Below are 27885 nucleotides of genomic sequence, written 5' to 3'. Positions count from 1 at the left end.
CAAGCGTGTACTGCCTTCCCAGCGGATGGCCACGCATTCTTCCCTCCAGCTCCAGGACCTTTTTGTAGGCGGCTTCACTCGCCATGGTCACGGCATAATATTTCTGCGCACCATTGCGCTGAGCGCATATGAGCGCCCGGGGTGGAGCCCGAAGCAGCCAAACAGGACCTCCCGTATGAAGGGTACCCGCTCAGTGAAGCGGGTCCCGTCCTCCAGGTCCCTCCAGCAGAACCGGGCCGTATTGAGCAGGCCACCGCCTGCTCTCAGATCCGGTCTCGCCAGGGAGGTCCTGCCGGCTGTCAGGGTCTCTGCCGGGGCCTCTGCTGCCTGCGCCGTGCTGCAAGGAGCCGCCCCATTGTCGTCCGTCGCCATTACTGATCGGTCCCGGAGCTGGAGCTGGTCCCCCATGTCAGCAGCTTCCTTTGTGCTGGGAAGTCCTCCCCCTGATGGCCAATCTGTTGTCATCGTTGTCCTCGTCGCCGGGATGAGCTGGGGCTTAAAACAAAATTAAAAAACACCCTTAAATACTAAAAATCAAATAAAACAATAAAAGAGACCAAGGGTTTACATGCGGTAACGGAAGACAAGCCTCCAGAAACTGCACCTAGGATCCCCCTTGGCCTCGCTAAAAGCTATAAAAAAAAAAAGCCCAAGCGCAGCAGCGTTCTCTCCAGGTATAAAATCCGCTCATAAAATCCACTGATAAGAACAGATACTACTAAAGAAAGAAAATGATTTTTTTTTCCCGTTTATTCACAAATTCTCAATTCACAATAAAACACATTCATTGAATAAACATTCCACAATACAATAAAACATTAAAATATCCATACAAAATCCATAATCATCAATCAAAATCGCTTCTCGGCCTCCAGCAAAATAACGGGTCCTAAAACATGATTTAAAAAACACTAAAAACTAAAAGCAACTAAAAATCCTAAGAAAGAAGTCCCCCTGCCAATTCATCCCCCAAGTTAACATGACCCCGCAGTCCAATGTCCACATCCTCATCACCATCATCCTCTTAGTCATCCTCATCACCCTCAGTGGAATCATCTGTCTCTGAGCTGCTGGTCTCACTTATTGTGCCCATGCACAAAATACTAGGTGATGCCTCTTTCCTGGGGGTACTAGAAGACAGGGGGACACTGGGCGCCGCCTCCTCAGTTAGACTGGCCCTCCTCTCCTTGGCCGCTTTTCCAACTTCTCCGGGAGTACACAAGCCGGCTCTCGCCCGCTTCCTCGAGCTTGTAGGTGCTCCGGCCGGGGCCACCTCCTTATCCTGGCACTGCCCGGAACTAAGAGACCCACTTCTCTGGGGGGGAGGCGTATGGTTGGAGGCTATCGCCCCTATTTGCCCCTTTTCCTGGACCTCCTCCACCACCGCATTCCACTCATCTTCTCCCCTCTCTCCCCTCTCTGGACCCTCTGGAACCCTCTCAGGAACACTCTCGGTGTCCTTCACCCCTGCAAACCCTACACCTCCGTGGGCCCTTACAGTTCCGAGCCATATGTCCTGGGTCCAAACAATTCAATCAATCCAGCTCCGGGCAGTCCTCTATCCTATGTCCGTGGCCCTGGCAACTCCGGCAAAAGGCCGGCTGGTCTCTGTAAAATAAGTACCCCAGTTAGTGCCAAGGACGAAGAGGGCAGGGGGGTGCACCAACCACCCCTCACCGTCCTCCTGAAAAGTCATCAAAAATTGGCGGCGCCCATTCCAAATTCCCAACTCATCCCGGACCATCCGATCCCCTGGATGCACCATACCATACTGCTGGAGAAACCTGCGGATCTGATCTGTGGGCACATGTGGGTGGTGATCAGTGTCCTGTCACCATCCCACAGCGGTTCAACCACGAAATGTTGGCCCACAGGGTGGCGCTGTAATTCCACCCTCCGCTCCAGCACCCACCGATACACCTTTGTGGAGGAGAGCGTGATGTCGAAGAACCCCAAGGGCCCGTTGCGCTGAGCACAGATGAGGTGCCCCGGCGTCAACCACAGAGCTCCAAAGAGGACCTCCCGGATGAAGGTAACCCTCTACGTAAAGAGGGCTCCCTCCTCCGGGTTCCTCCAGCGGAACCTGGCTGTATCGAGCAGGCACCCACTTCCCGAACCAGGTCCCGCCGAGGCAGTCCCCAAGGGCTCCAGGGCCTCCGCCGAGGCCCCACCGGCCAGCTCCAGACCCCGAGGTCCTCCGGCCGCCATCCACCGCCCTCCTCCAGTAGCCGACTCCCGAGCAGAGATCCACCGCAGGTCCTCCAGTCGCCGGTTCCATTGTCCTCCAGGTGCTCTGGGGGCTTCCTCCTCCGGTCCGGGTGAGCTGGGCCTAAAAAGACAGAATAAAATGCAATTAAAATCACGAATTAAAACCCGCCACCTTTTAAAAGATCAATTTCGTATCTGAACTGATAAGAACAGATACTACACTTGATCTTACCCAAAAGGCCGAGAAGCGATGATATAGAAAATGATATATGTGAGTTACTTTTCGTGAATGCCATTCGAGTCCATGCTGGAAAATGTGCCTGTTCTCTGTTCATTATGTCTTCCAGTTGTCTGACTTACGGTGATCATCTTGAGGGATTTCTCCAAGGTTCCTACACTTATCTTGTGGCGAAACGTACAAAATATAAAAATTATTTTTATTGTATTGAATAAACGCTGACGAATATTACAGAGTAAAAGTAGCTTTCTGACTTCGCAAATGTAGACGAGTAAGAGTATAACGTACCGTCTTTTAAAAACAACTCTCAGAAGTACAATTTGTTCAAAAATTAAATGTAATTGAATCAATTGTAACGGAGTAAATGCAGCGTATTACCACCCACCTGCAAACAGGTGACAGTGAGGCAAAATCGTGCAATCTACTTCGTTAACTACTTTGTAAGTGGGTAAAATACGGAAAAATAGTGATGGGAAGTGATAGGAAGAATTCGTTACTTCACTTTAATTTTCATTCATTTTTATTTATTCATTACACATTTTTGTTGGCCAGTTGCTTTTGTTCATCTTTAGAGAAAAAACAAAAAAAGTAAAATACTACTTACAGTATTTTTTAATGGTTTCTTATGAAATGCAAGATAAAGTCACATATATATATATATAGCCTATACATTGATAAAGTGGACTCTCTCTCTCTCTCTCTCTCTCTCTCTCTCTCTCTCTCTCTCTCTCTCTCTCTCTCTCTCTCTCTCTCTGTCTCGCTTTTCTTTTTTTAGACCAGGTTGCTTGTTTCTCTCGCCAGATCTGGCTAATTTAAAACAAGCGCTCATAGTTCATAACACGGGGTCTCCTAGTTTGGAGAGACGCGCAGCTCTGCGCGGGACGAATGGTAAGTGCGGCTTTCGTTGCTCAGCAGCCAAAACTCCACTGTCAGCACTCACACACACATTTTAGGAGCACTGTGCATCGAGCTTTTGGCATTAAACCAAAGGTGATGTCAAAGGTTACCCTGAAGCAGCTCGGCTCTGCCCGAGGGCTGCGCGCCAACGCCCCTTTTTTTTTACTGTCTGGTTATTTTCCGTGTAATCAACTTTTTCCAAAGCATGTGAAGCATTTAAAGTGATGTGTGTGATGAATTCACAGGGAGATATTACAGTAGGTTAAGGTTACGCCTGCTGTCAATTTGGACATAATAAGAAGAAATGAGGGTGTAGCGGATATTTGAATATGAGGCAGCAGTGCATGTGCGCTTTTTAAAGGATAAGCTAGTTTGACAGCTATGTAACGTGTGAAAAAATGTGAAATTGTGTGGAGGAGCATTATTGCAGTTAACAGATATGTAGTTAATCAAGTTTTTTAAATCTCTGTCCTCTTGTTTTTTCTCCTCTTGATAACTGTACAGTACTGTAGTGTACTGTACAGTACTGTAGTGTAAGGCCCAGCGAGAGTGGTTATGTCTCCTGAACTTCTAATACAGCACTGCCATCAACACGCAACCCCTTGATTTGCTGACTTTACCAGTAAACAGCTGTGTTCTAAACAACCACTATGGTCTGTGTGCTTAAGTGCAACAGTCATATTGTTTAATGTTCAAGTTCAAGTTCAAGTTCAAAGATAGTTTTATTGTCATTTCAGCTATATACAAGTACACAGCAAAAATGAGACAATGTTCCTCCAGGACCATGGTGCAACACAAAACAACAGTGCAACTGACAACATGTTACACAAGTGCAAACAGTCCAATATAGTGCAAAAATGTAATTAAAGGAACATTAAATAAACAATAATAAATACAGGACAGGACAAATACAAAATGAGTAGACAGTGCAATTATTTAGTCCAGTACACAGTACTGGGCATATGTAAAGTGAGTTGTGCATAGGAGTCAGTGACATGCTACACTGAACATAGCAGTCACCAGTAGTAGCCAGAACAGTTCAGAGTACAGTGCTGGTTTAGTACAGTACTCTAGCAGCAAGTAGGATAATGTGCAAGACTGCAACAGGAGTGCATAGTTTATTTGTGTGAAGTTTGACTTCAGCACTAGTCCGATGCAAAACAATGTCTGAGTGTGTGTATGGATATGTATGTATATATGTATATATGTATGTATGTATGTGTGTGTGTGTGTGTGTGTGTGTGTGTGTGTGTGTGTGTGTGTGTGTGTGTGTGACTTTGTATAAGCATGTGTGTATGTGTGTGTGTATAAAAGTGCCCATTTTTGGAATCTGAATTGGAATTGGAGTTAGTCAGAGTTCAGGAGTCTAATGGCTTCTAATGGAAGAAGCTGTTGCACAGTCTGGAGGTGCAGGACCGGATGCTGCGGTACCTTCTTCCAGATGGCAAAAAGGTGAACAGTTCATATTAGGGGTGTGTGGGGTCTTTCACTATGTTGGTGGCTTTCCGGATGCAGCGTGTTATGTAGATGTTTGTGATGCAGGGAAGAGAGACCCCAACGATCTTCTCAGCTGTTCTCACTATTCTCTGGAGGGTCTTGCAGTCAAAGGTGGTGCAGTTCCCAAACCAGGTAATGATGCAGCTGCTCAGAATGCTCTCTACAGTACCTCTATAGAAGGTACTGAGGATGGGTGATGGGAGATGGGCTTCCATTGGCTTCCGAAGGAAGTAAAGACGTTGCTGGGCTCTCTTGGTGATGGAACTGGTGTTCAGGGTCCAGGTGAGGTTCTCTGCTAAGTGAACACCAAGGAACTTGATGTTCTTGATGATCTCCACTGAGGAGCTGTTGATGGCAAGCGGGAAGTGATCTCGCCTTGCTCTCCTGAAGTCAACAACCATTTCTTTTGTCTTGTCAACATTCAGATACAGGTCACCAGTTCTTGTACCTCCTCTCTGTATGCTGACTCGTTGTCTTTGTTGATGAGACCCACCACAGTTGTGTCATCAGTGAACCTGATGATGTGATTCGAACTGTGCATCGTGCATCGTAATTTGTTAATGGGCATGAAGTTGTATAATGATGGCATTAAGCAAGGGTGTCGTTAGGATATTACTTTTCAAAACACAGAGTAAAGGATGAGGGTGGATCTGGAGCTGTGTGGAGGGCACCCAGCTGTGTATGTATGGCAGGGCGCATTAAAGCATCTCCAGGTGAGGAAGCATCTGTATAAGGCTGGACCCAGCATGGACCTGGGGCTGGAGTCCTGTGTCTGGCTCACGAACTTCCATCCAATGACTACCGAGCAGCACACTGAGGTGAGATCCCACCTACACGTGCATTTATTCCAACACTGTAGCCAATATTTAAAAAGTTAATCTAATACATTTTTACTTGTGGTGACTTGTGTATATGTTTGTTGTATAGCACTGCTATATAAAATGATCCATTTTAATGGGAAATGCAGAAAAGTGTGTGTGTGTGTGTGTGTGTGTGTGTGTGTGTGTGTGTGTGTGTGTGTGTGTGTGTGTGTGTAGGCCTATATGCACACTCATCGGCACGTGTGTTGTATGAGTTAATAATGCCCCCATTCTGCGTTAATGAAGTGATTTATCAAACTGTTCTTGTTGTGCTGTGACTTCACCATCTCAAGAATGAAGTCCCTCAGAATCTAACAGTGTACCTTTTGTCTGACGGATAGCCTGGGCTGTTTAATGGCCCACTCTTCTTTAGTGGGTGAACAGCTTTGTTGTGTTATTATATGCTGGGAACAGTGAACTTCCCATGTTCCTCTTTTTTAAGGGTCAGGGAACATTAGCCGGAAGGTGGTGGTAAACTCAGTATTTTGTGTTTTCTCGTTTTATTTATGATTACCAAACTATAAAGTATTTAATGTATTATTACCAGATCAAAAAGTATTTATCTCAGGTATGTTTTTTCCAAAAGAATGTGTGAACTGCAAATAGAAGTTACAATAACGTGTGTAGAACGCAAGAAACGTGCAGACGTCACGGAGACGTCACTGCACGCGCAGCTCCACCCACAGGTTCGCGCGAGCGCTGGACGCGAACACACTGCGTTCAAGCTGCGCTCAGGGAAGCCTCGGACTTTTTATGAAAGTAACGATAACGTTATTTTAATATTAAAGCGCATCTTTAGTTGTATTACCTTCAAAACTTGTTGGATGGTTGTTTTTTTTCGAGAATGACTAATATATATATTTTTTAACTGAAGTTGGCAAGTTTCACAGACAGTTCGTCCATCCAGAACTTCGAAGCGCTCATGGAGACGATCACCCATTAATAGCCTCAGCACGCGACTGAAGTCATTTATATTCAAGCTGACTGGAAAGTATGGGAAAATGGCAGTTAACAATGGTAAATGGTTATACTTTTATTGTAGCATCCTTATATTGGTTCTTGTCCATTTCGGTGTGCACCTCGCGTTTAGCACTGAAACGTAAAAAACGCGCTACGCGGTGCTGCTTGGAAAATATGCCAATAGATGTCTTCTCTATAATCCAGATGCCTCTTGTACCGTCTATAAAACATAACCCGCGGTTCTGACTAGGCTACATTGTGCTCTTATTCCCACCCAGTATTATCAGGCGATATACGGAATGTAACAGCACTCCAATCACGTTGCACAAGGGAAAGTTTGACTATTTCTATGCTATATTTCTTGTCAAAGTCAGAAAGGTTTCATATATCTGTGCGCGTGGTTCATGACGCACCTGTGCACGGATTTGCAGTTTGAATTTGTATACTGTATTGAATGTATATGCTGTGTTCACATTAACCTTTCTGTCAACAGTATGTGTTGCTTTGTGTTGACATTTGACATCACTTTCTATTGATTTTACAGTTGGTATGAATTGAGACAATATTTTTTGTATATGAATGTTTGTACCACACGTGAATTTTAGTGAACATTAACAATTGTAAACACTGAGCCTGATGATGCCTCATCCCATTATCCCTGATGAATCTTCCTCACTACCACCCCTGTGTCTGTCATTTGTAGTGTTTGAAATGAGTTTGCAGCAAATGTCTGGTCAGACTGGTAATTCATAGGAGGTGAATCTCTCTTCCTGGATTCCAGAGAAGGGCTTGTGAATGTTTTTAAGTGTCAACTCTGGTTTCTGAATAATTCTGTGTGATTTGTATTGGTGTCTCATCATGTAGATATTCTTTTGTCTGCTGTAATGAGAATGTTGTTGTAGTGACTGTGTCCTTAATTTTGATTTGGGTATTTTGGCTCTTTTCAGCACTGTAACCTAGATCATCCTATACATTAGATCAGCTCTGACCCAAATTACACACACTAGCTCAACTCTAACATGAACCCTATACACCAGCCTAGACTTGACCCGAATTATATGCACTAGCCCAGCTCTGACCCAAGCCCTGACCACACAATAGCCCAGTCTTGACACAAACCCTACATTTCTTTCCTGCTTTTTGATCTAGATATGAAAACTCTTCATAACCCTTAGTACTGATTAGCTGGTGCAGTCTTCCAGGCTGTTGGAACTGTATACTGGGTCACTGAAGGTTTAGGCTTTCATATTGTGGACTGCATGAGCCTGGAACATAGTTTCAGGAAGTCATAAGTGTTTCATCCTCATCTGGTATTGGTGTGTGTTTTTCTGTGCTGTGCAGGTGTTTCCTTCAAGTCTGACCTTTCAAAGGGCATTCTTACAGTTCTCTAGTAACAGGCCACCATGAACGCTCTCTTAGTTGGAAAAGAGTTAAAGATTGACTCAACCTCTTCAGGCAGATTATGGTTTTAGGGCCCCAATTCTTGTGGAGTTGATTTAAGTCTTGTCCTGTAGGGTATCTGTCCTTACAGCAGCCGTAATTGGGGCAGATACCTGTATTATATTCACCTTTTTGAGGCTGTGTCCTAAATGGAGTGCTCCATGAGTAAGGATTCTGTGCGCTCTGTGTGTGTGTGTGTGTGAGAGAGAGAGAGAGTGAGTGAGAGAGCAGAGTGGGTTTCACTTCTGAGCAGAGGCTAACCTTATCAGAATGTCATGCAGGGTTTTTGTTTTCCCCCACATCAAAATAAAAGTTAAAAAACAAAATGTTGATTTTAATGACTGTAATACTAAAATAAATTACTAAAGTGGCATGCTACCTTAACTAATTATAAGACCTAATTATTAGTGTTCTAAAAAATAAATTGAATACATTGTACTACTCTGTATTATTGATGATTTAACTGTTGCATGTCTGCAGACTTGAAGTAAGTGTGTGTTTTGTGTGTGCACGCGTGCACGTAGGACCCAGTGCAGGAGTGGGGAGAAGAAATGGAGGAAGGGGTGGTGTATGGCGTGACCCTTCTCAGGGAGCCCACGCCGGCATCCTTGCCTACAGCCAACGTGCCTGACGCCTCCTCCACCCAGAGCTGCATGCAGTACAGAACCCTGAAGGCCCGGCGTGTGAAGGCAGCCGGCCTGGAGCGTCTGGTCTCTGAGCTGGTGAAGCCGGACTGTGAGGACCCGGACTATGCCCGGATCTTCCTCTCCTCCTACCGGGCGTTCACCAGTCCCAGCACCCTCATCCAGCTGCTGTTCCGCAGGTGAGGAGCTCGTAGTGCTTGCCTGGCACACAGTTGCTCCGCACCTCACTGTGCAGCCGCAAGACACTGTGAGAGCATCTGCATGAGTCGTCAACATGAGTCATTTGCATTGCAAAACCTAACTCATTTTAGAACAACCCAGAAGTTACATTTACCTTTAACTGAAAAGGGGGAAATATAATTACAGCTGACTTATTTGTAGGTCAGACAAGTAAAAATAAAATGGGGAAACAGCATTGCATGTAATAAAAATGGTAAACTGAGAGGCTAATCAGAGATTTGGACCTTTTGTCAGTTGCTTATTTTGGGCGGGACTAGCCAGGGCATATCTGTTTTACAGGTTATGCTTGAACGAGTCAACGATACCCTTTCCTCGTCTTTTGTGTGTATATCTATAGATCAGATCACGTTCCTCTCAGTAAATGGAGCAAAAACTGTGAAAGGGTTTGTTTAGAGGAGCCTCTGACGCAGTTGTGTGTGTCAGGCTTCATGAGCTCCATGTGTGAGAATGGAACAGTATGTAATGGGTATGGTAACGTCAGTAAGTGTTGTTGTGTCTCTCCAGGGAAGATATTATCACCGATTTGGACAACAGTGTCTGTGTGAAAAGGTGAGTGGTGTGAATAATGCCAGTGTTCCCAGTATTCCGTATCACTGTATTCTTCTACAACCCAGTGACACTCGTGCCTTCAGTGACTTTAATTTATTAATGAATCCCTCATTCTCTCTGTCTCGCGCTCTCGTGTGCATGCAGCACTCTGCCTCTCCTGGTGCGGCTGTGGTTGGATGAGTTTTGGGAAGATTTGAGAGAATCTCCAGAGCACCAGCCCCTCCGCCTTCTCTGTGTTCACCTGCGTCACCGCCTCTGTTTCCGACGCCTCGCTCGCCAGGCAGAAGCTCTTCTCCAAACCTTTAAGGAGGAAGGTAATCTCCCCCCCCCCCCCCCCCCCGTATACAACGAAGTATAGTCTATATGTGGTGTATGAGGGTTGTTGGCAATGCATCGGCTGCAGGTCCTTTTCAGAAGTGCAGACCATTAATGAACCTCATATCCCCTGTGCTGGTGAATGTCTGATGCATCTGCCTCTGCAGACAGGCAGGCTGGGAGTGAGGCGTCCAGCGTCAGCAGCGCTCCTGTGGGGGACAGACCCAGTGGAGACGCACCCACCAGGGAGTTCAAGGAGGAGGGAGGCTTTCTCAGTTTCTCCACACGTGATATTGCTGAGCAGCTCACGCGATTGGATGCCGTAAGTTTCAGTCACACGACAGAAGATTGACTGGAGGTCTGTCTGAGAGTGTCTGTGTGGGAGACTAGTGTTTGGCTGGGTGTTTTTGTGAGCACTTGGGAGTTTGCCGAGATGCAGCAGCTCCAGGGGAAATGTATTCAGAAGCCAGAGCCTGTCCCTTTTCTCACGCGTGCCCATGGCGTGTTTTGCCTCAGGATCTGTTTGTGCGGGTGGTCCCGTTCCACTGCCTTGGCTGCGTTTGGTCACAGAGGGACAAGAAGGAGAACCGCAGCCTGGCGCCGACGGTCCGCGCCACCATTGCTCAGTTCAACAGCGTCACCAACGCGGTCATCACCTCCCTGCTGTCCCCCCCCACCAGCTCCACGCCTGACTCCCCCCACGTGCAGAGATTGCCGATCTCTCCACGACTGTCCCCGTCACCCCAGCACGCTGCCACCAGACCCATGCATAGGGCACGGATCATAGAGAAATGGATCTCTGTGGCACAGGTGTGTGTGTGTGTCTGTGTGTGTGTCTCTGTGTGTGTATAATCTCCCTGGAATATTTTCCAGAGTATATATTTAGATATATTCAGATAAAAAGGTGTGTAAAGAGTGTAGAGGAGGAGAGTAAAGTTAACAGAAAGGGTTAATTGTCTTAGAACAGGCTAAAATAAAAGCATCAGGAATTTTAGTTTGTAGTACTAATAAACTATGGTAAGTAATGTTACTTTAGTAAGTTGCCGATGGTGATGATGTTGGTGGTGTTCTTTTGCAGGAGTGCCGTCAGCTGAGGAACTTCTCCTCTCTGCGTGCTATCCTGTCAGCTTTGCAGTCCAACGCTGTATATCGCCTGAAGAACACCTGGGCAGCAGTCAGCAGGTACGCACCCTCAGGCGGTCCACCCCCATCCTGACCGGTCTCCACCTGCCGCTCCCAAAAGCAACATGACATGTGACTTTCACCATGGCACTGTAGATTTCAGCTGTGTCTAATCTTAAATGTTGTAATTGGTTTGTAATTGCAGAGAGAGCTTGGTCATCTTTGATCACCTGTGTGAAACCTTTCCTGATGAAAACTGTGTTCTGACCACCAGAGAGTTCTTGGTGGAGGTGTGTATTCATATCTCTCTCTCTCTCTCATATATATATATAAAAACCAGCTGCTTACAATAGTTTTCCGTTTAGCCGAGCGAGATAACAGTGTTTAAACAGAGATAGCACAGCCGCTGTGTTCCTCTGGTCTACGACCGCTCAGCCAGCAGGGAGACGCGGGGGAGCCGGTGCTCATCTGAGCTCCGCCCAGCACTCGTTATTCAACTACAGCATGCCTGCAGGCTCAGAGAAGCTGGCCAAAGCATGTATTAGAGCATGTGACTTTTTATCGAATCTGTGGCACTGTGGCTCTTCCAGGGAGATGCATGCCAAAAGCCTGGCGTGGCCTGATCTTTGTGTTTCCATGTTTGGGTCTCAGTGCTAGTTAAGTTGTACTGTTGCTAGGGAGTGTCCAGTTCTTACATATTTTAGGTACAGTGATGCAGTGATTGACATGGTTATGTTAGAGTTCTTCATATGACGGTGTATTTAAAAAAGGCTAGATGTACTAAAAATAAAAGACTAATAGTTCCCACCTGTCTGGTTTGGGAGAAACTCTTAAGGGTGTATCAGTCCTCATATTAAAACAGCCTGTTTTAAGCCTAAGAATAATTCACAAAGCGTTTTAGTCCTAAAAACAGCTACTCTACAGTTTGGGAGTAGTCCAGGGGAATCTTGTATCAAAGACCAAAATCAAATCACACAGTACTGAAATGGTTGTCATGACAGTCTAGATAAGGGCTGTAAAAGATTTGGAGATGGAGTTGAAGAGTTTGACAACTCTCCACTACTTGGGCACTAAAAAGCCATTTATGCCAGATTAAAATAGGAACATCTCAGTGATCACTGAGTCATCTATAGCCTACTTCAAACAGGAAATGGTTTCTATAAACAATAATTAATTCCATTTCCTAGGCTATAAGATGCCAATTAAAATACACCATCTACTTAAATATTAGCTAAATTCAGTCCTATCCTCTAATTAGTTTATAATGTGATGTGTGACTTATTGTGTCAAACATTGTCTTATAGATTACTGTATTGAATAACTATTAAATTGAACCATTCAGACTTGCTTTTATGTATGAAATGATTAATAAAAAAAATAAAGTGTTAAATATTTTTTACATTTTTATTTAAGAATTTATTACACACAGACTATTACAGTATCAGCCAGTCACTACTGAAATTCAGTCCTGAAACATCATGTCACAGAAACCCTTATTTTGAGAATTTACTCTTGGAAGATTTCAGATTTGTTTGTTAAAGTTACTCCCAGAAGGTTTATGAAATGGTATTTAAAAAACACTTAGCTTGGAACTTTTGCTGCCTCTTTGGAGTGGGAAGATAAGATTTTCTTTATAAGCAAGTCATTAAGAGCAAACACAAGATAGCCTAAACATGCACTCAAAGTTATATAAGTATGAGCAATATGAGCCTTTGTGTACAGTACTTTGGTTTTAAGGAATAATATGGACCTGTGTGTACAGTACTTGTTCAGGAGAAGGCTGATGGAAATGGCCAACAGAATTGCTCACAAAGTTTCTGTTTCTTTGATGCCATGTAATTCATCTGTATGAATCAACAGACTTCCGTCTTTTTAGTTTTACTGTTGGAGTCATAATGGAATTATAAATCACAACCCCTTTCTTGTGCTATCAGGAAATTACCCTTGTGGTTAAAGGAGGAAGTGTGTGTGTGTGTGTGTGTGTGTGTGTGTGTGTGTGTGTGTGTGTGTGTGTGTGTGTGTGTGTGTGTGTGTGTGTGTGTGTGTGTGTGTGTGTGTTTTGGTGTGACGGGGGTATTTTGACTGTGCAGAGTGGCAGCAGTGGGGAGGTGCCTTACCTGGGCACGTACCTGACCGTACTTACCATGTTGGACACAGCACTCCCAGACACCGTGCAGGTCAGACACTTTACCTCATCTCACCTGTCCACTCACTGTCCCTCTGTTTTCAATTCGTACTACACTTGAATCAACAACCTCACAGAACTGATCTATAAGCGCTCTCTCTCTCTCTCAGGATGGTCTGATTAACTTTGAGAAGCGAAGAAGAGTGAGTAAAGCCACACACTTTACATACATGAAAAAATTAGTTTATCACTTACAGATTTGTAGAGTGCTTAATTCACAAGTGTGTGTGTGTGTGTGTGTGTGTGTGTGTGTGTGTGTGTGTGTGTGAGAGATTAGGAATTTGAGGTTCTGTCTCAGATTCGGCAGCTGCAGACATCATGTGCTCTCTACTGTCTCCCATCTCACCCTGTTATCGCCTCCTGGCTCAACAGCTGCAATACCCTCACTGAGCAGCAGAGGTCAGGCTGCACACCAACACTTCCACTCATTTGTGTTGCACGCACGTTGGTTCTAGTTTTACATTTGGATTATGTTTTGTAGTTATGATCTGTCCGTAAAGCTGGAGCCTCCAGTGGATGTGTGTCCAAACTCTCCCCCCACCTGGAGCCAGCGGCTTATAAGCAGGAAACTTTGCTTGTAAGTTTGTATAATACACCTGCCTCACAATATAGCAACACTCCCATGTTGTACATTCCAACACTACTGCCCTCTGCTGAATTCACCCACCCAGAGATTCCCCTTTGACCTGCCCACCTTAGACACAATCCAATCCAACACTACTACTCTCCACACCCCACATTCCGCTCAGCCAAGCTGTATTCAGCAGCTTCTAACTATAACCTATTTTAAAGCAGTGCATTTAACACTTTCATACTGAATTATAAGCCAGAGTATGAACGCACATTAACAGCAATGGATCATGTGTGTAGGTTTCTGAACAGCAGTGACAGCACTCCGAAGAAGACTCATGTAGACCAGATCAGTGTGTCGTCCTCGGGGTCCAGTGGCGTTGAGGTCGAGGAGCTTTCATCTCTGAGCTCTTCCCTCCGACCCAAATCACAGGTGCATTATCCGCCCACAACACCTTGCCTGCTGTCGGCGCCCAGAGAGCCATCCTAACTTTATATTGTCTACTGGGTTGGCTTAAATCTAAAGGCCATTTTGATGATAAATGTCCTTTAGATTTAGTGACATGCAGTATTGTAATCAGTGTTTTTATGTTTAGTATTGTAATCCTACACATTAACACAGGTCATATGTAAAGGCCATTTGTTCACACTAAAACAGCATTTCCCAACACTGAAATTTGAAAGTCAACTGAAATCAAATACACTCTTCCGAGTGGGAAATTCTGAACACACAGCTTTGGTGTTGTAATGAGGCTAAGCTTTTAGAAAATGCTGATTCAAGGTTGTCATGTGACTTCAGTAGTTCCCAAAAGGCAGAGGCTGTTGTCACACTGTTTACTGCAGTTGGTGTTTTCGTTTCATGCTCCTCGACTTTGGTCTTTTTTTCTTTTTGTTTTTTCTTGCCATTTCCTCTCCTTATTGGCGTCTACATTGCAAGTGACCGCCACATATAAACAAACTGGCCGGGTGGAAATGACCTAGGAATCATAGGTCAGACACTCATGCATGTTAACCCTTCATGTTTTCCATCGTTTTTGTGTTTTATCGTGGATGGGAAACACGAGTGGGTGCCATTCTAAGCTCCATCATGTGGAGATCACCTTCATGTCCAAGCCTGGCTGATGTTGACTCTCATGGCTCCTGAGTTGCCAGAGTGAGATGACATGCCAGTGTCTGATGAAAAGATCTGTGGATTTGTTTTTTTTTTTTTTTTTTTTTTTTTGGGGGGGGGGGGGGCCATGTTGTTCTGCTAAAGCAAATACACCTTCCCACTGGGAGCACTGTAAAAAGGCACAGAGACAGTTTGTGCTTTGTTGTCTCTTTTTTGATGCCTTATATACTCACAAGCCACTTTATCAAAGACACCTACCCTGCACTGTACAATTCCAAACTGCTGTGCAGCTGTTGACATGCACAATTTATCATGCATCCCGCAACCATTTCATCACATCACCACTGCTGACTGGATAGTGTTTGGGTTGTGAACCATCTTCCATGCAGCAGTAACTCTGCCAAGGCAGGGACATGGAAACTATGATCGTTAATGAACATTTGAAGGAGAGCTACATAGCAAAAGACTGGCTATAGACTATAACTGTACACCTAAAGTTTGAGTGGTATCTCCAGTAGAATGGTTATGACAGATTGTTTTACAGGGAGGTTTTTAATCTTTCTTGGACAGTCTGGATCCTGTGTGAACATCTCTGCAGACTCTGGTTGCTCATCTTCACGGTGCTCCTCCCCTGGTTCCTGCACCTCCTGCACCTCTTCTCAGCTGGACCTCTGCGTCATGAGCTCTGATGGTGCATCTTCTAACCCATTGTCATCATGCACATCCTCTTCCACCTCCTGCCTCCCCCAGCAGCCTCCCTGCTATAAGCAGGGCCCAGACTCCTACGTCATCAGGGTCAGCCTGGAAATTGACAGTGGCAATGTCTACAAAAGTATTCTGGTATGTTGGCTGAAACTACAACAGCCAGGAGGTGCTGTCTCACATAGCTCCACTAAGCTCTTCCCCCTGCTAGCACTCAGTGGTTGTTCTCTTAGGGTGACTGACTCTTCCTGGCTGAGTTTGTGGTTTGATCTTTTGTGTGGCTCAGATAACAAGTCAGGACAAGACGAGTCAGGTAGTGCAGAGAGCTCTGGACAAACACAACTTGGAGGACCTGAGCTGCCATGACTTCAGCCTCGTACAGATCCTGCCACAAGGAAAAGGTAGATGTGGCGCACACACAAAGTGCAGTTTTACCTAGTGCCCTTAATGGGAATTACTTTTGGTGTAATGTAGTGCTTTCAAAGATGATGATGATGATGATGATAAGAACTCTTTTTGTGAGCCCACATATTCCACCACTTTTTTATAGGACTAATATGGTGTTATTGTCTCCATCAGAGCTCTGGATGCCAGACAAAGCCAACGTATTCTATGCCATGTACCCCTCGGACAATTATGACTTTGTGCTTCGCCAGCTTTGGAGAAACCACAGCCAAGCACAAAACCCATGCTGCAGTCCTGCAGCCACGCCCAGAGGCCGTCATGTTAAGTGATGACACCATCTCTGGCCTGGAAGACTCACCACAATGGGGGATATTAATGGGTGCAAGCCCACTTTAGAATACTGACTGATGAAGGCCTCCACCATCACTAAGCTGTTAGAACCACGCCAAGTTCTGGAGATCGGTTTTATACAAGAAACGTCCCTCACTAACACTCCTCTCACAGATGCCTGTAGAGTATTACTGCCTTCTATGTAAGCTTGCAGAGTCATAGTCTGACACTAAAAAAAAAAAATCACTTTTAAAACGTTTTCTCTTTAACGGTATGAAGGATGTATAAACCTGCACAGACCAGTTTTTTGTTTTTTTCCCTCTGGATTCCAGAGGAATCCATTGCGTCCAGTAAATTTCAGTGTTGCTCGTAAACAGAAACAGGAGAAATATTTATTTGGATATCTACATGTATAGTATTAATAACACAGAGGTAATATATAATTTTTTTTAAATGAATGAGGATATTTTTACTGTAGAATTGTCTGTGTATATACAATTGCTATAGTTCAGTGTTAGCTTTAAGATTATTTTTAACAGCAGAGAAGTAATTTTATTTATTTTAATCATTGAATTTTATTTATTTTAATCATTGAATCATTTATTTATTTTAATCATTGAAAACACACTTTTCCTGTGTTGTACTGTATCACATCCAGTTGTTTGGAGCTCCCTTTCTCTGACCACCACAATGTTAATTAAAGATGCCATAATTAGTCATCTTTAAACTTCATGAAAGCACAACAAAGCCCATAACCACTAGTTATATGGAATGTTGCACAGAGAATTGAAGCCTCTTCGAATGGGTCATGTCTGTGAATGCCCTCTGCTTATGCTGAGGTTTGGACTAGGGTAAGACCTGTTCCAACAGAGTAATATAGATACATCTAGCAGTCTCCTACATCAGGAAGGAAGCTCAAACATCTGCTTAGTGTGCCTTTAACAGTTGCTTCCTTTGCCTTAAAAGGCTAATGAACCAGACTTCATAATCAAAGATGCATGAAAACATTTAATGTAAAAGTTGGTTGGGCGCAGGAGGTGCATCTTTAGTGTACATTTAAAGCATGACTGTAGTGGTTTCTGTCCAAATGTAGTGATACTGATAAGCTCTGTAGTATTCGACCCTGGCATATGTAGGTGGTTTAGCGTTGTAATCACACAGGTGATTTTGCCTATGTGTAATGTTTTGGGTTCTGTGAAACAATGATATCTCCTGCTGAATAGAAGCACAGAAGTGAGAAGAAGTGTAACTGATATTTTAAAGCCGGTTCAAGACCACGGTTTCATTACAACTGACCGAGATTTCACATATTGGTTCCAAGTCAGAAATCTTCACATATGCAGCTGGTCTGATGGTCGGTGTCTGACTACTGGACTACAGACATCAGAATCAAGAGTCTGGTTCATTAACAAGTTACATTGTGGAATGCAGTCAAGCTTTTCTTTGCCTTCCCATATTTGTTTTGATGTAAACTGTTTTACACAAGCGGGCCTGTTTGACCTCTCTGTAGCTGTGCTGTTGAACAGTTCGTTTGTTAACTTTAATTTAATGATGGGTGAACTCAAAAGCTTCACAATTCACTATATACTTGTGAAGCAAAACGAGTGTGCCACTTTGAATGATGGGGTCGGAGACCATGCGTTCACATCCATACAACACTGCACTCAGAAATGCATTAGTTTCAGCTTAATCATATAGGGGCAGTGACAAACCTTTGCCGTGGTCAAAACAGATAACGGATAAGACCACAATTCAAAATATTAAGCTATTGTGGTTCGACCATGATGTCAATGAATAAGGCATTAATTTCTCAATAGGGTGCAAGTTACAGCTAGCCAGGATCTCACTTTCTCGTAATATATCGTTGTTTACTTCGTCATGCTGGCCAGGAAATGCATGTCTGTGTTCGACCGCAGTGGTAAGTTTATGATCTTGCGGGTTTTACTGGGCGAGTTGGTTGTTACGGTAAGCGTTTCAAACCTAGCCAAAATGTACAGAACACTATTGTGCCACTAGAGGGAGATATTTATCGAGTAATAAAGCCTTCACGAGCGATTCATATATTCTACTCCCAGTTCAAAGTAATGCTCATCTCAAGGCCGACGGAAAAAGTCTATTTACTGGCATCGATACAAGAATTTAACCGATTCCTATACTTTGTGAGATAGAACAACTTTGCTATATACGCGTATTCTAACATTTCGAAATTATACTTAAACTACTTAATTCACTTAATTTACTTAATTCGAAATTATACTCAAACTACTTAATTAAATCTGTTATCAAAAGTGCTCTTTATTAATGTGGCCGTGTACTGGCCATGTGGAACATGAGCGCACACACGGCCTGTGTACGACCGCCGTACATCTAACCATATCTAACCAGCTATGGTTTGTAAACAAGCAGTGGTGAACCAACCACGCATCATGGATGAGCCAGTACCCAGTGATGGAAACACCCAAAGCAAAGGAATACGAAAAATACCAGGGACTGAAAGAACAAATAGTGTAGAAGGTCAGCATTAATGTTGCCCCGGTGGTGATAGGGGCACTTTGGGCTGTGACACATGGGCTCCCACAGATTGCGGGAATTACATCAATCTCAGTCCAGAAGACTGCAATCCTATGAACAGCAAAAACATTGCACCGCACCCCATACTCAGATTTACAGCCAACTGTCCAGTTATGTTCCAGGCACTAGTTTATTCTGCAGAGCAGTCAGTGGTAACACTTGAGCAACACTCAACAGGAAGCCCAGCTCTTGATAAGACGTAGACAGACCAGTTTGGTTTGCAGTGCAGGGAGAGTGTCAGAGTTCGGGGGGTGTTTATCTGGTGCTAGGTCCTACCCACTGCTCATTCTGCCCTCAAGCGCTGTGTGCAGTATCATTCACTGTGTGTGTTGTGGTTGGCCAGGTGTGTGCAGTATCACTCACTGTCTGTGAGCTGTAAGATCCATGTTTCCCTTTGTGATTTCCAATGCCTTTAACTTCTGTATTAGAATCACAGACTGTGTGTGTGTGTGTGTGTGTGTGTGTGTGTGTGTGTGTGTGTGAGACACATCTGCTAGCTGTGTTGTTGTCTTCGAGTAAAATTCTATAATCCTTTCCACTGGAAGAAAGAGAAAAATATTGCTCAGTAATTTAAGATACTTTTAATACACAGCTGTGTGTGTGTGCTTCAAATGTAGGTCAAGGCTTAGCCTTTCCAAGTTGTGTGTGTCTGTGTGTGTGTGTGTGTGTGTGTGTGTGTGTGTGTGTGTGTGTGTGTGTGTGTGTGTGTGTGTGTGTTTGTCGGTGAAAATTAAAAGAGAGCAGGGCTCCTGCGTGATGGGACTGTGCTGATGCACGTCCTGCATTGCTGAGAGCAGGCAGTGGAGCTTTCTGAATGGCAGCTTGGAGGAAGTTCATTTTGATCTGATATCAGCACCACATATTTGCTGCTACAGCCATGCAGCATTTTGTAGACAGTCAGAGCTAACCCACCTCGGCCAGAGGAGGATGGACCCACCCATGTTTCCTCTCCAGGTTTCTTCCTCATGATCTAGGGAGTTTTTCCTTTCCACTGTTGCACTTGGCTTGCTCACTGGGGGCTTGGACTCGGACATTTGTAAAAAGCTGCTTTGTGACAACATCTGTTGTAAGAAGCACTATATCAATAAATACATTTTGTTTTGACCTCTCATCCACCCAGCCATCTCACTGCAGTTTCAAAGAGGCCAGCTCCAGAATGGGAGTGTAGCTTTACTGTGGAATAGCTCATGGGATTTAAGTAGTGCTGATCTAAACTAAATACAAGTGAAGTAGCTGTTTGTGTTAAGTGTGTGACTGGAGCAGTTCCCCGAGTCCAGCAGGCTTGGTGCAGGATTTATGGCAGCATAGTGGAGAGCAACAGCTGTTCAGGGAGTGGTTGTGGGAGCCAGTCCCACATCACACACACACACACACACACACACACACACACACACACACACACACACACACACACACACACACACACACACACACACACACACACACACACACACACACACACACACACACACACACACTGGTGGATTCAGTAGCCATAGGCTGTTTTTTGCTCAGCCGGGTGGCTTGGCTGTTCCAGCGGGTCAACTTCAACTCCCCACCTCATTCCACAGCATCCCTACTCTTTACCTGGCTACATCCATACCTGGCCAGCTAGTCTGCCCTCGATAGGGCAGTGGCCTCAGGGCAATGGTAGCCCCTGAGTAAAGCCCTTAACCCTCAATTGCTCTAATTATACTTAGTCATAACTGTAAGTTGCTTTGGATAAAAAGCATCAGCTAAATGCTATAAATATAAATTATAGTCAGCCTGTTTGGAGTGTAATACGTCTTTAAACTGGAAGCCTCCTTTTATGGCTTATAACTAGCATAAATCTGAATTTGAATACTTTTCTACAGCACTTTGTAACATGGCAGTTTCAGTTTGAAAACTATGAAAGTTATTGCAGTAAGCCCTAAGAAAGGTATGAAGACACACAACTCTAATGTCCCTACACTATGGAGTTCTACCAACTCTACTGTCCCTGCACTGTGGTGCTCTACCAACTCTACTGTCCCTACACTGTGGTGCTCTACCAACTCTACTGTCCCTACACTGTGGTGTTCTACCAACTCTACTCTCCCTACACTGTGGTGTTCTACCAACTCTACTGTCCCTACACTGTGGTGTTCTACCAACTCTACTCTCCCTACACTGTGGTGTTCTACCAACACTACTGTCCCTACACTGTGGTGTTCTACCAACTCTACTGTCCCTACACTGTGGTGTTCTACCAACACTACTGTCCCTACACTGTGGTGTTCTACCAACTCTACTGTCCATACACTGTGGTGTTCTACCAACTCTACTGTCCATACACTGTGGTGTTCTACCAACTCTACTGTCCCTACACTGTGGTGTTCTACCAACACTACTGTCCCTACACTGTGGTGTTCTACCAACTCTACTGTCCCTACACTGTGGTGTTCTACCAACTCTACTGTCCATACACTGTGGTGTTCTACCAACTCTACTGTCCATACACTGTGGTGTTCTACCAACTCTACTGTCCCTACACTGTGGTGTTCTACCAACTCTACTGTCCCTACACTGTGGTGTTCTACCAACTCTACTGTCCCTACACTGTGGTGTTCTACCAACTCTACTGTCCCTACACTGTGGTGTTCTACCAACACTACTGTCCCTACACTGTGGTGTTCTACCAACTCTACTGTCCCTACACTGTGGTGTTCTACCAACTCTACTGTCCATACACTGTGGTGTTCTACCAACTCTACTGTCCATACACTGTGGTGTTCTACCAACTCTACTGTCCATACACTGTGGTGTTCTACCAACTCTACTGTCCCTACACTGTGGTGTTCTACCAACTCTACTGTCCCTACACTGTGGTGTTCTACCAACTCTACTGTCCCTACACTGTGGTGTTCTACCAACTCTACTCTCCCTACACTGTGGTGTTCTACCAACTCTACTGTCCCTACACTGTGGTGTTCTACCAACACTACTGTCCCTACACTGTGGTGTTCTACCAACTCTACTGTCCCTACACTGTGGTGTTCTACCAACTCTACTGTCCATACACTGTGGTGTTCTACCAACTCTACTGTCCATACACTGTGGTGTTCTACCAACTCTACTGTCCATACACTGTGGTGTTCTACCAACTCTACTGTCCCTACACTGTGGTGTTCTACCAACTCTACTGTCCCTACACTGTGGTGTTCTACCAACTCTACTGTCCCTACACTGTGGTGTTCTACCAACTCTACTCTCCCTACACTGTGGTGTTCTACCAACTCTACTGTCCATACACTGTGGTGTTCTACCAACTCTACTCTCCCTACACTGTGGTGTTCTACCAACTCTACTGTCCATACACTGTGGTGTTCTACCAACTCTACTGTCCCTACACTGTGAGGTTCTACCACCTTTGCCACCTGCACATGTCTCCACCTCCGATCAGGTCATTACAACACACAGTCTGCAGGCAGGTGAAATACAGAGCAGTCCAGCCACACACATTAAAGAAAGTGAATGCATGAATCAGAGAGAGAGAGAGAAAGAGAGGGTGAAGATGAGACTGATGGAGATCATCTGAAAGAACACAGCTGACCTGTCCGTAAAACTCCTCCGCCATACGTCTGAGTCATACTCCTGCTCTGAGAGACTGTTCAAACACTGAGGCGCATACACACACACACACACACACACACACACACACAGTCCTACCTCTGCTACTGGATGCCTTAGTTATTTTCTTCCTGATTCATTCCCATGTTTTTAAAGACTGATCTTTAATCGACACACACACCTGTTCATGTGCTTTTACATTTACAGAGGCCCAATGTTTGTGCAGATGAACTATTCACTTACAAACATATACATAGAAAACCTAGAACATACAGACACACATTTACATACTACATGCCCATCTGGGAAAGATGCATATAAATCTCTTATTTACACACACACACACACACACACATGCCTGACCCATATTTCAGCAGCCCAGTTATGTAAGTTAAGTAATGAGTGCAGTTGGTCCACAGCTGCTTCGCCTCCTCATGTGTCTGTGCACATGAGATGGCCTCTTCAAATGCACCCAGTTTGTCCTCAGCTGGAAAACCTGTTTAAATTATAGCAATCAGACACACTTCTAATGAACATGAGCCTTATTAAATCTGCCTTCTGGAGCAGTGGACTTGAAACCTGCTCTGAGAGATCCACCATCCTAGAGAATTTAGTTCCGGCCTTGCTCGTGGAGATCCATACACCCTGCAGTTGATTTCCAGCCCATCCTTTGCTTTAGAGCTGAAAACATCAGGTGCACAGCACACAGCACATACCTGTGCACAGCACAGAAGCAGCAGTAATGGTGTAGAGGCCAGTTTGTTTCCACTCCACTGCAGCTCAGGTGGTTGCTTATTAGCTGAGTTGATCAGAGGTGGTGAAGATCAGCAAAGCTGTGACTTGCTTCCAAATACTCTACTTTTCGAGCAGATAACGTTCACAGCAGCGCTTCCTGTAGCGAAAAGGACTGTAACTTCCTACAGGATATAGTTAATTAGGCTCTGGTCTGTAGAGTAGTTAATTAGGCTCTGGTCTGTAGTTTAGTTAATTAGGCTCTGGTCTGTAGTGTGGTTAATTAGGCTCTGGTCTGTAGTATGGTTAATTAGGCTCTGGTCTGTAGTGTGGTTAATTAGGTTCTGGTCTGTAGTGTGGTTAATTAGGTTCTGGTCTGTAGTGTGGTTGATTAGGCTCTGGTCTGTAGTATGGTTAATTAGGCTCTGGTCTGTAGTGTGGTTAATTAGGTTCTGGTCTGTAGAGTGGTTAATTAGGCTCTGGTCTGTAGTTTGGTTAATTAGGTTCTGGCGTGAATTTGCCAGGTCTGGCTGAGACTCCACTGCTTCTTGACACTTGAATACTGAGGTCGCTGCTGCGTGCTGAGACTTACCTCCTGGTCCCTGCAGAGTTGAACGACTGACGCACACAATCCCCCTCCCCCACCCCGTCTTCTTTCGTCATCCCACTCTCCTCCCATTCCCTTCACACTGACCTACTTTTCTCCTGACCGGCTTACTGATGGTTTCACATACTTTGGGCAAAAAAAAAAAAGTGAAAGAAAGGGATACATCAGGAAGTAAAGCAGTGGAAAAGAGTGGGAGGGTGGAGCACTACAGAAGGTGGGGCAGTGGGAAGGGCAGAGCAGTGGGGGTGGGGCAACGTGGGCGGGGCACTGGGAAGGGCTGAAGACTGCAGCTCTGGGCAAATGTCACCTTGCTTTTGTTCTCATGCTGCCGTGGCAACCATTCCATCTCTGTTGCCAGGGAACATGAGGTGGTATTAAAGACGTGGTGTGACATTTGCTTTTAATTTGACTTTTAGATGCATAAATATACATTTATATTACACCGACTACTGTTTTTAAACCAGTAGATTTTGTAGGACCACATTCTAAGTAACTAGTAGTACCTTACACTAGCTCACTCAAGCGTTCAAATACCTTTATTCTGTAAAATAAGACATATACATTTTAGCTCATATTCAAGTCATTGTCCAAATACCAATAAAGAATACAGTCTGTAAGTATTTGGACAGTGACACAATTGTTTTTGTCTCGGTGATCCAGCATTTTCGAATTTAAAAGACACAAGGACCATGGAGGTTAAGTACAGACTGTCAGCTTTAATTTGAGGGTGTGGAGGTCAGTATCAGGTAAACTGCACAGCAAGCACATCTGTTTTGCTGGACCACCTGGCAACCCGGACAGGAAGAAGCATTTTCACTCACAAGGTGACTGACTCATTGATCCTCATGGTTGAAACATTTATCCACAAGGTGTCTCAGTCCATCTCTGCAGCAATGAGCTAGTCAGATATCCATCTAAGGTGCTGGAAAACACAAAGCAGTTAGCAGTGAAGACAACAATAAGTGTAATTGTTGTTCTCACATTAATCACATAAGTAGTTATATGAGTGGATTACCTGCAAGAATGATTTAACAACTTAGCTAGTGGCTTTTGGAGTATTGTTAAGTTTACATTCTAACTTGCTGGCTTGTAATGTGGGATGTTAATGAGGGCAGTTCTTCTTATCCCCTGATCAAGACTTACCAAGATGAACTGCTATTAGCAACCAAGCAGGCATATTTATTATCATTTTTAAATGTCAGTGATTTCTCAGTTACTGCATTAAGCATTGGGTGAGAAAGAATCTGGTGTACGTAGGATATTGCAAGGATCTCTTTATGATTGGCATCCTGAAATGTGTATAAACATAGCGCAGATATCCTACTGTTGACATTTCCATGCAAATACCATGCTGTCGATGGTGGTTTTGCAAAACTAGACTTGCTTAATTGTCAAAGTCAAAGTCAAAGTCTTTACAAATGTCCAAGTCCAAGCCCCCAGTGAGCAAGCCAGGGGCGAAAGTGGCAAGGAAAAACTCCCTAGAACATGAGAAAGAAACTTTGAGAGGAACCAAGACTCAAAGGGAGAGGCATCGTCCTCTGACCGAGGAGTTGTCTTGATATACTGTATACTCTCATTGGATTTTAGACTTTACAACCAATTACTGACATGAACATTTATAAAAGATTATGTTAATGTGTTCAGTTCATATGACATGGTGGAACTATGTATAAATTGCTGTGATTCTTATATGGTTTATACATACAGATAAAAAATGAAAGGTGACATGCCGCCTCTCATGGAGAGATTAATGTAAATATGGTCATATGTTCCATGTTTTGCCTACACCTCTGTGGCCAGTGTGTGTGTGGAGCGGGGGGGTTGGGCTCTTGCCCCAGGGTGTGTTCCTAATGTTTTGACATGCATCCTGTAACTAGGCCACAGTTGCATCAGAGCAGAAGATTTCCAAGTGCCAGCCGAGGCATCATAGCTGAGCATCACTTCAGATGCACTCCTCATATTTCAGCTAATCCAATGAGAGAGAGAGAGAGAGACAGAGAGAGAGAGAGAGAGAGAGAGAGAGAGAGAGAGAGAGAGAGAGAGAGAGAGAGAGAGAGAGAGCTTATAAAACACCTAGAGGATGCTCTGGCTGCTCTTCCTTTTGCTCCTACTGCTATTTCTACTCCAGTGGCTCCTGCTTTCAGTGCTGAGGAAGCTCACTGTGTGGTGGAGATCTTGGTGTCTGGATCTGGATTGAACATGGATACTTTCAATCATCTTATATGCATATTGTTGGATCCATCCATGATACTTTTAGCAGATGCTCCAGTTCCATGTGATCTGCTGCTCTGTCATTTCCTGGATCTGCCTGTGCCCTTCCCCGCTGCTATGTGGTCTCCTAGAACCCCATTCTCCTAGATCCACCACCTTCCAGGCAGGTTCTTCTCTTGTCTGAAGATACTGGAACTGATTAATCGCTGGCCACACACACAGAAAAATCCATCTCTATCAACAACAAACAAAAATCGGGTTTGCCTAATCAAAAAACATATGTTACTGAAAGAGAGTGCAATGAGCAAATGAAGACAAATAAACAAGGCAAATAAACAAAGACTTAGTTCTAAGAAAAATACAATTAAAATCATGTTGATTCTAAAGATGACTGTTTCTCAAAATGTAATCATTTTAAATATAATCAAAATGTAGTCAGAATGTAATCATTAGTTTCTTCATGTGTAAACTTTACTCGTTCTTCCACACTCACTTCATATCCATTTTTACCAACCTAACTTTTCCACAACTGCTCTTGGAATTTCATTCTCAAAATATACATTCCCAAAAGAGCTGGAGTCTCTGCCTTCACGTGCTTTTGTCTCATCCATTATCATCTCTCCCTTAAGGATGGGGAGGGGAGGATTCCTCGTCAAGGCATTATAAGAAGGCTCAACAAGAACAAAGGTTAAAACAAAATGTAATGAAATAAGACACTGCTTACACTATTTCACAATAAAGGAAACATTATAACATGCACAATAATAGGAGCCTATGAGAAATAACTCTAAATTGTTGCTTGTAGACATATCCATAGAAGGAGAAATATACCAATAGAGCACTCCTCACTTCCTGGTGGTACTATGGTTATGGGGAAAAAATCAATCAGATCTAATTAATACATCATAACTCTGCAAAATATTGTCACAGAGAGCTGAATTTCATGTACTAGGAATTTAAAAATTACTAGGACATGAATTTAAAATATGATGGATGTTTGAAAACATGGCAATCATGGAGTCATGGCAATATGGTGCTTTGAAGAAAATCTCTAATGTTCCAACCTGTGAACTCTGACCCTTGGGATGTCTGGTCAGCTAAATGCCATAAATTTAAATGTAAAGGGTAAAGGGGCAGAAGGTCAGATGGCCACGCTGGGGTGATGAGGCTTTTGCTTGCTCAGGCTTAAGTGCCGTTTTATGGATGTTCTTGTAAGACACAACAGGGCTCCTGGTTTCTGTGAGACTGACAGTCCCAGGGGTAGGGTTGAAAAGTTTGACATTAAGAAAAAAACATTTTAATTCAAAAAGAAGATATAAGCTATTGCACTACACTGATAAGTGCAACTTCAATATGACTGTTGTACAACAGTGTAGAACTACGTAACATTACTGTAGTAGAGCAAGCAATAGGACTACTACTTGGTGTAAGTATTAGGATTGGGCATAAGACTGAGTACATAGCAACATTACAGGGATTTCAAAGGAAGGAACATTAAAGAATATTAAAAGGTACAGTGACTAGGGAATGTGAATACAGTTCAGGTGCTTGATAGCCTTAGGGTAAAAACTGTTGTTTAATCTGCAAGTCCTGACCTAAATGCTGCAGTACTGCCTGCCAAATAGCAGCCTGGTAAGCAGACTGTGATTCTGTTAGTCGTCCTAAGGCATATTGACTGGTAGATGTCCTGCATATCCTGGTTGCACATGATGAGCTCAGCTGTTCTTACTAGAGCAGCTAGTCAAACAGCTGCTGCAACATGCAGCCAGTAAAGAAGCTGGGGTTATACTGCGCAACATTTACTCAGCCTGGCCAAGTCTGTTCTGGTTGACTGCAGTCTGCAGATTTTGGGTTAGTCAGAGTGGACAGCTGGAGAGAGAATTGAGGGGATTTTTGTCAA

At 44.1% G+C, this 27885-nt stretch overlaps 1 protein-coding gene and 1 pseudogene across 1 annotated transcript; one reads left to right on the top strand and one right to left on the bottom strand.

The window, feature by feature from the left end:
• Positions 1 to 2296: 2296 nt before the first annotated feature.
• Positions 2297 to 2460, bottom strand: LOC113588802 (annotated as a pseudogene).
• Positions 2461 to 6425: 3965 nt separating this feature from the next.
• rgl3a (ral guanine nucleotide dissociation stimulator-like 3a) lies at positions 6426 to 17240 on the top strand. The gene is made up of 17 exons (XM_027028141.2): positions 6426 to 6459; positions 6575 to 6717; positions 8625 to 8923; positions 9489 to 9533; positions 9678 to 9847; positions 10016 to 10170; positions 10365 to 10658; positions 10927 to 11030; positions 11176 to 11260; positions 13061 to 13147; positions 13266 to 13298; positions 13433 to 13554; positions 13637 to 13732; positions 14026 to 14158; positions 15407 to 15676; positions 15825 to 15939; positions 16118 to 17240. The coding sequence occupies exons 2-17, from the start codon at positions 6694 to 6696 to the stop codon at positions 16270 to 16272; spliced, it is 2187 nt and encodes a 728-aa protein (XP_026883942.2). The 5' UTR covers positions 6426 to 6459; positions 6575 to 6693; the 3' UTR covers positions 16273 to 17240.
• The last annotated feature ends 10645 nt before the right edge of the window (positions 17241 to 27885 follow it).

The sequence above is a fragment of the Electrophorus electricus genome, chromosome 1 (assembly GCF_013358815.1).
Source record: "Electrophorus electricus isolate fEleEle1 chromosome 1, fEleEle1.pri, whole genome shotgun sequence".
NCBI classification, from domain to species: domain Eukaryota; kingdom Metazoa; phylum Chordata; class Actinopteri; order Gymnotiformes; family Gymnotidae; genus Electrophorus; species Electrophorus electricus.
The sequence above is the reverse complement of the archived record's forward strand: the minus strand, read 5'-3'. Positions and strand labels throughout refer to the sequence as shown.